Genomic DNA, 14,504 nt, shown 5'->3' on the forward strand with positions numbered 1-14,504 from the left:
CTCGCTGCAGAGCCTTTACGTGTCGAAAAATGAAATAATAATAATAATACCCCATTTTCAATAGTATTTATAACTATAAATGACTATGTTAGCCTGAAATCGTACATAAAGTGTTTCTTATTAAGATCATTGGTTAGGACAAGTCCCTTTAAAGTAAATATAACGTTAGTTAATGGAAAGTTTACTAGCCAATCAGTGCAATATGCACGTAGCGGTCGTCCGGGTCACGGGTGCTAAGGCCGCTGCCCGACCGGAAGCGGAAGCGTGCAGCAATTAACTATTTTCATGTGCAAGTAACGTAGGCGTGGGTCTAGATCTCGTGTGTATACAAATTAAAATTATTCCTTTTACGATATTTAGTTAAAACTTTATTTTAATATATCGGGTAGCAAACTTAAGGAGAGAAGCTGATAAACGTCAGTCAGCAATAAACAGGCTTTCAATTACTACAGTAATTGCTACAACTGTTCCAAATTTCAGCTATCTCCGTCAAACAGTCTCCGGGAAAAACGCATTTAACTGATTTGCAAGACAGAAGTGATCCCATAAGATAAGTGTTCTGTGAACAAAGTTTTGTACGGATCACTAGAGAGCCAATAATAATCATTGAGCGCTGGTTATTCACACTGCACACCTAGGCAGTTGCAAAAATATGTCTCTAAATAAGTCTCAAAAATTTGGAAAATAAAAAAAGGATGTTTCCATCTTGCTATTGGAAAATTTTGTTACAAAACTGAGAAAAGTCAACGAAATTCTCATGTGGAAAATTTTGCAATTTTGGAATTTTACGGCACATCACTGCTCGACCTACTCGTACAAGTACTACTCGTACTGGCAAGTATTGTTCGTTTTTTTAGCATTAGAAATAAGGTAAACAATCTTGATGTGTCTTTTAATTGAAAAACACATTTTAAAAATAAGTTACGGTAAATATGTAACAATTATGAATCTAATACGAACTTTTATAGTCTTCTGCTTTCATAAGTAATAGTTATTGATTTTAAACAGTGTTTTTCATTTAAAAGACATGTCAAAATCGCTTACCTTCTTTCAAGTTCTTTCTAATGCTAAAAAAACGAACTATAGTAACGGCTCAAAACAAAAAACTCGCTTACAAGGAGACTCGCTCATAGCAAGTATAGCAACTCGCTACTCGCTAATCGCCGGTGGTGGGACAGCATCCTTACTTCACTTTATTGGCACTGCGAAATTAACTTGTCTCGGTTTTTTATGGAATTGGCTGGAATACGGTTTTCTGTTTCCACAAACGTCGGGACCAGAGTGTCCAGAGAGGCAGTGGTACATTATATTTAAGTAGGTACCTAATAGGAAGAAACAGTTATCTGGACTTATCTTGGTTTAGTAGTAAGTAGTGCTAGTAAAACACTTTATTGTTCAAAAAGAAACATACAACATGAAAAAACACACATCATTTGTACAAAGGCGCACTTATCCCTTTCAGGGATCTCTTCCAGTTAACCTTTGAGCGATTGAGGGAGAATTGGAGAACGGGTTTAATTGAATACGGGAGTTGGGTTTAAGGTGGCAACTCTCCCTTATACTGTAATGTGTATTGTATGTACCTGCTTACAAATAGTATTTGAAATAATCATATTAAATCTCCTTCTGCGGGCTTCTTACAATACAATAATGCATATTGCTCTTATTTATAATATTGGTGTTAGCGAGGTACAGTCGCCATCAGATATATCGGAGCGGCTAAGGTGCTCACAAATATCTGAACACGCCTCCATATATTGTCAGGGCGTTAGAGTGAGTGTTCAGATTTTGTGAACACCTTGGCCGCTCCGATATATCTGATGACGACTGTACAATATGTTGTGGTATAACATCCGATATCAGAGGGTCTTCCGCGAAAAACGAAAATCGAAATTTCGTTATCCGCATCTCTTTCGCACGAACAAGAGTGATAAAGAGGCAGATAACGAAATTACGATTTTCGTTTTTCGCGGTAGCTCAAGCGGCCACACAGTGCAGCAAGGGAATTCGATGAACTTTTTTTAAATACGAGTACATTGCTGCTAGGTATAGTTCTTCAATCGTTTTGATGGCTTTCGCCGATGAGATGTTATAAAAACATTAAAAACCGGCTGTCATACAAAACCCGGCAGCGCAGCTATATTTTTACAGTCAGAATATTGTATCTAATACCTTTAAACGGGGCTCGGGGGCGAAAAATCGATCTAGCTAGGTCTTATCTCTGGGAAAACGCGCATTTTTGAGTTATGTTTTCCGAGCAAAGCTCGGTCTCCCAGATAATTGTAAAAATGTGACTGTCCATTTTTTATTATTTATTTAAAAAAACTGATTTATTTGGTTACCGATTTGTCGTTACCCAAAGTACAAGCGAGAAGCACTATAAGTACCTAATCCTAATATCAAGTGAAGAACGGATTTGTAAAGTTTAAATGCCATCTCTAGTCTAGTGGACCGCGAAACTTTTCACACCTTGGTTTTATTTTGCATTTAATCTTCATAATGCTAAACCATGGACCTAGAATATTACGGACGGACTGTCACCTAAGACAAACTGTGACACTGCAATGGCGGACGGTTTGAATGTGTGCGTGTAGACGAGTGTTACCATGTAACACAAATTCTCCCCTAATTGTAAAACAATTATTTTTAATATCGTCCTTGTTTTCAAATACGTTAGACAATAAAAAAGGTGTGTACGTATCTGATTTTATAGGTCTTGAAAATGCGCAATATTGCACAATTACTTTGTGCAATCATTATTTTCAATACCTAATGATATTTAGCATCGTAATGAAATCAGTTCGTCATGTTTTTTAATTTATACATTTAACTTAAAACATATCTGGTTTTCAACAAAAAATTATAATACATAACAAACAAACGTTAAGTATCGCTCCTTAGTATCGGGAAATTACCATACCGACCTAGTTTGAAATGCACAATCAATAATTTAACCATTTACCTAAATGATCTCTTAATACATAATGATTTAATAAGAAGGGTATCAATTACCCTACTTTCGGGAAATTACCCTATTCATGTTACTGGTCACACTCCTGTTTTGCAGTTTGATAATTTATAAACAACAAATTATCGTGATTTTACGTACTAATTGTTAAACTTAAGTATGAAAAGTTATTCCGTGACTTTTTTTCTTTCGATCGGTACAATTCTAGCAGGATTAAGCTACGCATGCCGGCATATTTTATATTTTTCTTCGACATGTTTACTTCAATGACGTTTCGATTCGTCTGACGGCAAACTGGTGGATGTGGGCTGTCAATGTGTGTGTGTCACGCGTAAATTCTTAGAAACTGGTGGATGTTGGAATCACAGTTGTGTTGTAAGCGAAACTCTGTCCGTAATATTATAGGTTCATGTGCTAAACCATAAACCAAGGAAACAGCAAAGAAACCTCTAACTATAAAACCGTGTGTATGAGGCAGCGGTATAAAAACTCTTTCAAAAGATATTCTTCGCCTGCGATCGTAAAAATATTTCATTTTCGACCTGCCTTATGTACGCTTTCCGGAATATTACTTTTTTAAATGTGACGAAATACGAAATGCTCTCACCTAAAGAAAAGAGGGCTTTACCCATTCAGTGTGAAGAGAATAGCAGACCATTGAATTTGAAAAGCGTTGTGACATAGATACATTTTAAGTACAGTGACCTGCAATAATATTGTACACAACGAAGGCCGCAATAATATCTGACACGCTCGTATTTGTAGAGCCATAAGAGCGTGTCACATATTTTTGCGGCCTTCGAAGAGTAACATATTATTGCAGGTGACTGTACTTATAAAAAAAAAGAAAATATTACTATCTCACTTTGTTTGTAATCCAGAAAATCCAGATTGACTACGAATGGTTATTAATTAAAAAAAAAGCTCGTATACGATTGCATGTTGCTTTGTATTATTCTTAGTGCGTTACGCTCGCACACAATTACACATATGTATATATTTCTCACTACATTTTTAAATTAAAAACATTTTTTCTCTATTGACAATTGAATAAAAAAATTAAGCGATATTTACCAATTTCTCTATAGAATTTTGATCCGATTACCCGTTATTCTCTATATATTGACTATTGTGTAAAAAAATGAAGCGAGATTTACCAATTTGCCTATACATTTTTGATCCAATTCCCCGTTATTTTATTTATAAATCTGAAAAAGGCTTTCATGCCATGAAACAAAATACCCGACCGTAGAAATATTCGGAATTAATCGCATCAAAGCTCTGAAACCGTATTTTTGAACGCACCCTGCGAAATGCTTTCAAGGGTTTTATTACAATCGCCTTCGTGTTGTGAGTCAAACGGGTAAGACGACACACTAGGTAATTTTCAGGAGGCCCTGGTTCCGTCTCAGCCTTGGGCATTGGAGGCCTAATTTAGGCCCTTTAAAAGGGGCCCAATGATTATCCTCTAGCCGCCCATACGTCAAACCTTGCCAAGCAAAATTAAATTTTATTTTGTCAACCCAAAGTTCAAATTAGAATGGAACAGGAGACCTTTTTATAGGTCTCTGGGCGGCTACAGGTTATCAGTCCGCCGGACGACATCAGCCTGTCAGTTAGAACAAAAAGTTGACAGTTCCGAACAACTGACAGGCGGATATCGTCCGGCGAACTGATAATCAGTAGGCCCCTTAAGGGCTCATTTAGACGGTGCGAGAATTCGCATGCGAGTTTCATTACATTGCGTTTTTTGATCGGTCGGCTGAATTGATGTCACCTCCATGGTCCGCAATGTAATTAAAATCGTATACGAGTTCGCGCGCCGTCTAAATGAGCCCCTAGTCACTTTTTCTTTCGTACAGTCAAGAGTAAAAATAAGGAACACTGTACATTTTTTACACACAGCTGTGATATTAATTAAAAATGCCCTTACCAGGATACGGGATTCGAACCCAGGACTTAGTATAGTCCGACAAGAAATTGTAGGAAATAAATGAGGGCGCCACGCCACTTCCTACGTAACTGTCACATTTTTGACGTAAAATGCTTCGACATTGCAACAATTTATAGTTTGTAACAATTCAAAGGACTGTCTCATTTCAAACATAGACAGAGAGAATCATACCATCTTTGTCTTACACTAGTACCAGCACCCAAAAAAAAGAATGAGTAAGTATAGTTTTCCTGATTCTTACCGACTGACAAATTGGTTTGACCAACTATAGTATGAAACTTTTTCAGTTCCATTTTATCTAATTTCTACTATTTTATGTCGCACTATAGGCAGGGGTCACTACCGACAAGGCTTGGAGATCGTTAAATAAGATAAAAAAAAAATTGTTGGAGGTTACGACTTTTGAGGTGTCAGTCACACTTGTATACCATTGCAACTCGCTAAGCGTTCAGAATACACACCAGGCGAGGGGGCGATCTGAATAGACCAAGAGTTTTGAATAGCGCCAATCCTGGTGATTGATTTTCGTTACACTAAATTAGGCCTTTGTAAAGGTCGGTGCTTTTAGGCGAGAGAACAATGTTTACTAATTATCACTGGGTTACTTTGGAGTTTGGGCCCAGCAGAATGTACAGTCGCTCGTTCCGCATAAGTCGCCATCAGATATATTAGATCGGCCAAGGTGTTCACAATATCTGAACACGCACTCTAACGCCTTGAAAATAGAGGCGTGTTCAGATATTTGTGAGCACCTTGACCGCTCCGATATATCTGATGGCGACTGTACCCCGGGCAATAGACTTAGAAAATCATGCTGACTGTAGGTCTGCTTACAAGACGAAAGGGGGTGACGTCACGTGACCGCTTCTCCATTTAAACGTAGTTCCTATTTTCCTCTCTGTAAGAAATAGGAGCGAAAAACAAATACCGTACAATTTTTGAATCTAACCTAAGAGGTGTTATTTTTTTTTTGATCTGAGTTAGGTTGAGTAACTTTGTTATACCTATTAAAACTTTTTGAATACCTCATAAATTGGCTAGATACAGCACCTGACTTAATATAGCTACCTCGCAAAGAACTTCCAAAGCCACTGTTCCCGAATTCGAACAATCCCGATCAAAGCCTACTTCGACAATTCGTTCGTTCGCTTTGTCATATTTCCACAGTTTCGACGTTCAAAGCTATGTGGGGGTTTTCAACTTTTTCATGCAAATAGGCTTGAGAAAAATCTATTCGGAATTGTGGCCGTTTGTGACATTCTGAAGCTTTTAGGTTATTTTTTTAGTTTAGCCTTTGAGCAGTGTCATTACCGATGATTGGGAGTTGTCTAGGAGCCCGGGAAAGTTTTAGGTCTATTTTTTTAGAAAAAATATGTGATGTCCCACGGGTAAAGGTTATGGTGGTTGGCGCTTACGCTATTATTAACGCCGCTCCAATACTATTGCGGTGCTATGCGATGTAAGCGCCAGCCGCCATAAGGTACCTTTTCTCGTGGAATGTCACATATGGGAGATGATTAGTTAATCTACATGACAATATTTTTGGATATTGTAAAATAATTAGCACAATTTGGTGTTTCGAATATTTCGAACGTGTGAAACCGTAGAAACGTATTAACTACTCTTGCTTTATCTTATCTACCTTACCTATTTACAAATTATACCTAAACCTGTAGTTTTTACCAATCGTGATTTATTGACGGTTAAATATAATTGCAGTTAAAAATCGCCCTTATCTACAACCAATAACAGTTATTTTTGCCTGATCCATCTCAAATAAATTAACTATCTATGTTAAATAAACGTAATCTAATCCCGTGCATATCGTTGCAGCAGAATACGAGAATAAACGCTTGGATATGATTTGCCGTCGGCTCTCCGCCTATGAAAACTTTTGAACCAATCACATTCGTCAATCTACTTGGAAAACTCGTCAGTACCCGATAGACTTGCGAGGGAGGTGCACGCTCGTTCCGCATAAGTTTTCCCGCCGAAATGTTCGCGAGAGGTAGGCGCGTTCTAAAATTGAAAATTTTATTTTTAATTTGATTTTTTTTTTGCGAGTACAGATTAAATACAAGTGTTGATCAGGGAAAATTAAATGAGTGTGCTTTTCAACGTTTTTTTTTGTTTCAGTGTTATTGGTGCTAGTATTTGCGTTCGTTAGCTGCGTTCAGAGTTTCGGTAAGTGATTTTATTTTTGTACTATTGGTTTAATAGATACAAAAAAAGGAATTAATTCTCTTTGAAAACGGAGTGTATTTTTATTTTATTCTAGATCTTGAAAAATGATAAAAATCATATAATAATTACGGATAAATCTATTGTAAAATAATGTTTATCAACATTTTACATACGTAAGTATGTTGGGTAGGTACTTACTAAAATATATTTTACACTAAAAGACAATTCGTTACGGGTTACAAAAAAAATGCTGTACCTACACTCTAGTAAAAAATAATCTAACAATTTATTTGTCAATGAACACTACCTGATAGGTATTTTATTACAATATACATATGTAGAATACAAATATGTATTACTTTACATTTGTTTTCACGTACTTATTCATTTTATATCTTTCAATATACGTCTCTAGCAAATCAATATGCGTACACTTCAAAGTAGCTCCACATAATTTAATCAAATCCATGATTTCCATTAGAGTTGGCTTGTAGCAATAAATGTACCATCAAAGAGATCAGCGGAGCAAAGACACGAAGTAATCGAGTGGAAAGTCAATCGGAGTTGTCACCCGTGACGTATAAATATCCATACGTACAGTCTCCATCAGAGATATCGGAACAGCCAAGGTGCTTAAAAATATCTGAACATGGACTTTAACAACCTGATAATAGAGGCTTTGGTCAGATATTAGTGAACACCTAGGTCGCTCCGATATATCTGACGGCGACTGTAAGTACAACTACGGAATAAATCTAATCAATTTATGATTTGTATTTTTCAAGTATCTTCACTACTTTATCAATTATGAATTTATTAGTGTTCGAACCGAACGACTAAAGGTTTTGGATTCGATTTCGGCAGGTTTCGGCATAAAAGCCATGTTTCGGCCGAAGGTTCGGTTTCGGCCAAAAAACTGTTCAACCTTTCGGCCGCGCCGAAACATTTTCCGTAGTGTCCGATCCGACCGAAGTTTCAGCAGAATTTGGCACATGTTTTTTAAGCCAAAACTTTCCGAAATAATGGCCTGGTTATCAGAAAATACAGAATCCTGAATAATACAGACAAACGAAATCACTTAAATGTATTGTACCTTAGTAAGTAGGTATAAGTTGAATTCGATTTCGGTACCTAAATTGTTCATTAAACACAAGGGGTATTTAAAAATACTTTAAACCCTCAAGGTAACAAAAATATTCTCAAACTAAACAAGGTCACACTAATATTTCTAATTGTTACCCCGTGATTAAGACAAAAGTGGACGACCGCCCCTAAACCGCCTTTCCATACAAACGTAGTCCCCATTTTCCTCTACGGATATTGTAAACATTTTGACACAATTAAATGTACATAATATATATCAACCTCAGCTATGCCCCTTTGTTGATTGTTTTAGAATTTTAAATTATATATAGAATAAAATAGAATAATAGTTTCATGGATGTACAGTCGCCATCAGATATATCGGAGCGGCAAAGGTGTTCTCAATATCTGAACACGCACTCTAACGCCCTGACAATAGAGGCGTGTTCAGATATTTGCGAGCGCCTTAGCCGCTCCGATATGTCTGATGGCGACTGTACATATTTTGCCGCCAAAATACACTACTTTTTTTGTGCTATTTATTGAGAAAACCTTATTGCTAAGAGTTAGGAGCATTTAAAAATGTGTTTTTTTCGCTCCTGACTGTTAGGCTGAGGTCGTGAGTCGGCACTCGTTGGTGGTTTTAGACGGTAGTCCTCCACTGGTTAGTCCGTCATACCCCCTGGTTCCCCCGGACCAGGTGGCATGCGTAAACGCATTTCCCCAACGTTAAAAAAAAAGGCTGATGTGCGGCGGCCTGATAATCAGTGGGCCCCTTTAATATTATATACATCAAATTACATAAAAATATTTTCTACAATATTAATAAATGGAAACTACGTTTGTATGAAGAAGCGGTTATCCCCTTTCCTCCTAAACTTCAAGGCCAGACAAATTAAATTAAAGTACAGTACCATAATTGTCTTATTAATAATGCTGGACGAGGTGTCTGTCAGTTCATTATTTATGTACTTAATTATACGTCAGTAACGTCTCAATTTCGTGGGCTGAATTGTAATGACTATCAAATTGGATTATAAATGTTATAAAGTTCTCTCTGTTAGTTTGCGGGTAATTCAGTTTGGAAGTTGCAAATGTATTCTAGTCAGTCATTGCCTCAATAGAGTTATACAGAATTTATTGTCCGACCGAAAATAAGTAACTAAAATTTCGGGGCCACCGAAATGTTTGGCAGATTTTTTGGCCGAAACCGAACCTTTGGCCGAAACATGATTTTTGGATGAACATACACACATATAATCACGCCTATTTCATGTAGGAGTAGGCAGAGACCACGGATTTCAACTTGCTACGATCCTGACATACCTCTTTCGCTTCCTTCACTTTCATAACATTCCTCATGTATACACGCTCGCCGGTTTAGAGTGCTCTTGACCTGGCCTTTCTTCGAGATTTCCCCGATCTGATCAGAGAAAGTCCGCCGAGGTCTACCCCCTTCCAACTCCCTCTTCTACTTCTCCCTTATACACTCTCTTTGTCAGCCTTTTTGGATGAAACCTGCCGAAACCGGCACTTCGGTCATTCGGTCGGACACTATTTAACAGAAATGTTAGCTCTAGTATTGGCGCGGGGTCGTTCTATGAGAGGCATGACTAGTAGGTAGGTATTTATCTACAGAGAAAATATTTCCTATAAATATTTTGACTTTTTCGATTGACTCTTTATCATACTTTGTAACGTATGGACGTGAGGAATTTTGAAATAAAATATGCACCAATCACTTTGTCACTACTAAATAGTATATGGCGAAATTGCAACATATTTTTCGTCCACTATAGCAGTCTAATAATTAATCGCAAAACGAGAAAAAAATAGCTTTATATAGAAATTAACAGAGACCCGTTTTCATTGCCACTAAGTGTATTTAATCATATAAATACAACAAAGACAAGTAATTGTGAACGCACGTGCAGTTTCTCCCACGTCCCACGCAAACTTTAAGTAAACTTAAGGAGTTTGTAAAAGATCCTCTCATCTGAAACAGGAACAGCTACTTAAAAGACACTGATCGTAGGTGAGCCTTATGTTCTTCGCAAAAAGGTTCAAAAGTTGTCACTTTAAACTGAGGATGTTAGTACAGTCGCTATGAAATATATCGGAGCAGCCAAGGTGCTCAAAGATAACTGAACATGCACTTTAACGTTTTGACAATAGAGGCTTTGGTTAGATATTTGTGAACACCTTGGCCACTCCGATATATCTGATGGCGACTACCAGCAATACTCTTTAGTCTTAATGATCGTAGGTGAGCCTTACGTCGTCGCTATAAGGTTTAAGTATTGTCAGTTAACAATGTACGATCATACAAGTACGCAACGTGTGTTGAGAAGATGGTTCTGTGATATTTTACATGTTTTGTTTTATGTGTTCATTACGTGTTTATCTTTCGTTTGGCTGCTTTCATTTACACATGCTTCAGCGCTTTTTACGATCAATCCTTCATCCTTCTTTTGTTCCCTTAGTGTCTGTATAGTGTTTTTGAACGCATTATTGGAGCTCGGAACACGCTAATTTTTCATGCCACGTGCTACGTCAAGTATGGAGCTATTGGAGCTTTATATAGGGATATGTATGCATTCTGCGAAGTTTGTGCAAAGTTAGCATGGTCAGAGTCTTTATTCTTTTGCACACAGTCTTTTGATGGATGTCGAATTGAATACTCTTTATAATCGTCAGAAAGCAACCTAATGGTGAATTTATATATTGTGTTAATGAGTGGAAAGATTTATATAATTGACTCATTCTAAACGTTACGGTTTCTTCGTATGAGATCTCGTATGAGATAGCAATTTTCATTCCACAAAATAAGCGTAGTTGTTTGTCGTAGTTAGTTGGTGTGCAATTTTCCAAGCTATCGAACCAATGTCTCCAAAACCGTACCGTCAATTCTCTCAGCGATACCATTAACAACTGGGGCTATATAACTTAAACTCACCATCGCCAACTTTGCCGAAGAACATGACGTAATATACCGGCCAGATATTAGAATTGTCACTAGCGAACCCTAAAACTTTTAAGTCTTTGCATAATTTAGCGTGCGTGCAAACTTGCCTGCTTTCCCATAACCAGCCAAGTGTGGACTCCGATGCCTTTGAACTATTAAGGGCTTAGAGGACTCAGTTGAGTTGGTCATCCAAGTCGAAGTCGAAGGGAAGACATTTGGGCGGATTGTGAGGACCGGGGATCTTAAAGTTTTACAGTATAGTTTATTAAGAGGACAGGATCGGAAGTTTATAACAAGTGTCGTGCGCAGACTGATAAAGAAAAGTTGTCCTTATTTTATCAGCAGGGTAGGAAACAAAACAAACTTTACTTGATAAAGATTACAAATGTTACTCATTTGACGTTCAGAAGATTAATAGGGGAACATGAATGCTGCGGGTAGTAAGTATTATTAAATTGTACAACGGAACTTAATCGCGTATGTAAGTTTTAAGATTTACCTCCGACGTTTCGAGGACGGCGTTGTCCTCGTGGTCTCGGAGAAGACTGGCTTAAGTTGACATCAGCATCTTCTAACCGCGCGAGTTTTTAGAACTACGAGGGGTATTCAAAATATTCTCGGTATGAGAATGAAAACAAACAAGTACGAAAAGTTTGATATTTTTATTTTTCAATATACTCCCCCCCTATGTTCATACACTTAAAAGATCGATCAATTATTTTTTTTAATCCCTCGTAAAAATATTTTTTATCTTTCGTGTAAAAATGCTCCTCCACTGCCGCCTTCAATGCTTCATCGTCAGAAAATTTATTTCCACGCAGATCCTTTTTAAGATTGGGGAGCAAAAAGAAGTCGCTGAGGGCTAAGTCCGGACTATACGGTGGGTGAGTAACAGTTTTAAACCCACATTCAACAATAGCTGCCTTGGCAATATGAGCAGTATGGACGGGGGCGTTGTCATGCAGAAGCAGAATACCTTTGGTTAACTTTCCTCGCCTCTTTTCTTTAATTACATCCTTTAATTGACGTAGAATGTTAGCGTAGTACTGTCCTGTGATATTTACACCTTTTTCTTTATAATCGATTAGTAATACTCCTTCACAATCCCAAAATATCGTGGCCATGACCTTGCCAGCTGAAGGGATGACCTTGAACTTCTTGGGATGAGCTGAACCCTTAATGTGCCACTGCATGGACTCTTGTTTACTCTCTGGGTCATAATGATGAACCCAGGTTTCATCTCCAGTAACTATTCTTTGCAGCACCTCATCAGGATTTTCACCGCACAGGTCAATAAAATCGGAACAACAAGCTACACGCATGTCTTTTTGAAGCCGAGTCAGCATTCGCGGAACCCATCTTGCACTTACTTTTGACATATTAAGATGGTCATGTATAATATCATGTACGGTACCAATAGAGAGATTGGTTACTTGTGCTATAGATTTTACCTTCACTCGACCATCTTCCAATATAAGTTTTTCCACTTTATCAATATTTTCTTGTGAAGTAGCTACTACAGGCCGGCCAGGTCTAGGGTCATCTTCAATACTCTCCCTTCCGCGTTTAAACTCGCTTGACCACTTTTGAATGGTAGATAAAGAAGGAGCAGACTCACGGTAAACACAATCCATTTCCTCTTTTATGGTTTTTTGATTTTTACCCTGTTTTGTCAAGAATTTTATCACGCATCGATGTTCTAATTTAGTTAACATTGTCAATTCGCACATGATGTTCATGTTTGTTCAGCAATTGCAGAAAAACAAAAGACCATCTCGGTTCGAATTATACTTTTTTTTAATGTCAATGAATAAACCTTAGCGGCCAGTAACGAAAGAAATTTTAGAAGAGGTCGTAAGATATCAATACCGAGAATATTTTGAACGCCCCTCGTACCGGCACTTGGTCTTGTTAATCAACTTGAACGTTTTGCGCACCACGTTGCGTTGCGGAAACGTCGGAGGTAAATCTTAAAACATACATACGCGATTAAGTCCCGTTGTACAATTTAATGATGTGTAAAAATCGTGAAAGTTTAAATCAGTGTTCTGCTAGCATGAGTTTCGTTCTCGCGCGCGACTCCATAGTCCATACATCTAGCAACGCAACTTATTATGTTAGACCGCCGGGATGAGATTAGCTCAGGACTGGGACAAGTGGCGTACTAGAAGAGAGGTCTATGCTCACTTGCTTAGTAGTGGGCGATAAAGGGCTGATATGATGATGATTTGTTACACTAAATTTTGTTTGTAACACTACGTAACGTTTTTGAAGTAATTACGAGATTGTATTATAGGAACTAATGTTTGTATATAGCTTGATGAATTATATTATTCGAGGTGTTTTTAGATTAGTCAAGGTTTAGAGACTTACATATGTGGTAATACCTACAGGAAGGAAGAGATTTTCAAGTCAACAGAAGTTCTCAGAAGGCGACAGGTACATAGATAGATAACCGTGTAGACAGGTAGTTAGATCTCTGTTTTAAAGTTTTTTTTTTCATTATTATCAATATTATCATTTCTAAGCATCAACCAATTAATCATTAGGTTATTAGTGTCATTACCAATATAAAAATATTATCAAACAAGCGTTTATTTTGTGTATACAATTGATACTATTTAATCATGGCCCTCAAATATTCATAATAAAAGACTTAGTTTCTCAAATACGAAAACTGTCGTTATCATCACTTATTAAACCACCAAAACTAAGTAATACCCATGTAATAGCATATAATTAAGCGCCCGACGTGACCTAGTGCTTCCAAGTTCGTCTAAGTTCTCTGAATGCTTAATAGGTCTAAGTTTAATCCATGTCGGGGTCGACCCCCGTCCAAGACAATAAGTTTATTACACGGCTCATACACTATGGAGTAGCGATAGTTGCCACCGAGTTTCCCCTTTATGACAGCAGAATCTAGTAGTAGCATTTGATTGAAGTATGTGACTTGTACGGGATACTGTCAGTATAATTTTTCGCTTATTAAAAAACGGCCAGAAGTGTCACATACAGTGTTTAGTTTCAACGTGGTGTTTACCCATTAGCGCCCATTGTACAACTGACAGGTCGATATCGTCCGGCGGGCTGATAATCTGTGGGCCCCTGTTACGGTGTTTAGATTCCATTTTCTACTGTAACTCTACCTAACAACATTAAAAAAATGGTGGGTTCCAAAAAGTGGGTGTAGGCGCTAATGGGAGTATATAATGGGTAATCGACTAATCATAGTGGATTTGTCCGAGTAATTCAATCTCTAAGCTAAACTCACGTCAATCGAAATTCCTTTCTAAACTGTCCTCAAACGGTGTGTCATTTTTTTGTGTTATGTATTTCAGCTAGGTCAAAAT

The 14,504-nt window shown here is 37.6% G+C and overlaps 1 protein-coding gene across 2 annotated transcripts in view; it reads left to right on the forward strand.

The window, feature by feature from the left end:
- Positions 1-14,504, forward strand: part of LOC134648613 (beta-1,3-glucosyltransferase) — a 39,234-nt gene that overhangs the window by 1,335 nt on the left and 23,395 nt on the right. The window contains exons 1-2 of one of the 2 annotated variants that reach the window (XM_063503098.1): positions 6,873-6,930; positions 7,059-7,106. In XM_063503098.1, coding sequence (XP_063359168.1) covers positions 6,918-6,930; positions 7,059-7,106 — 61 coding nt within the window. In that variant the 5' untranslated portion in view covers positions 6,873-6,917. Of the gene's footprint in view, positions 1-6,872; positions 6,931-7,058; positions 7,107-14,504 lie in introns of those variants that run through there. The other variant, XM_063503099.1, reaches the window with a different exon arrangement.

This window comes from Cydia amplana, chromosome 6 (genome assembly GCF_948474715.1).
Source record: "Cydia amplana chromosome 6, ilCydAmpl1.1, whole genome shotgun sequence".
NCBI classification, from domain to species: domain Eukaryota; kingdom Metazoa; phylum Arthropoda; class Insecta; order Lepidoptera; family Tortricidae; genus Cydia; species Cydia amplana.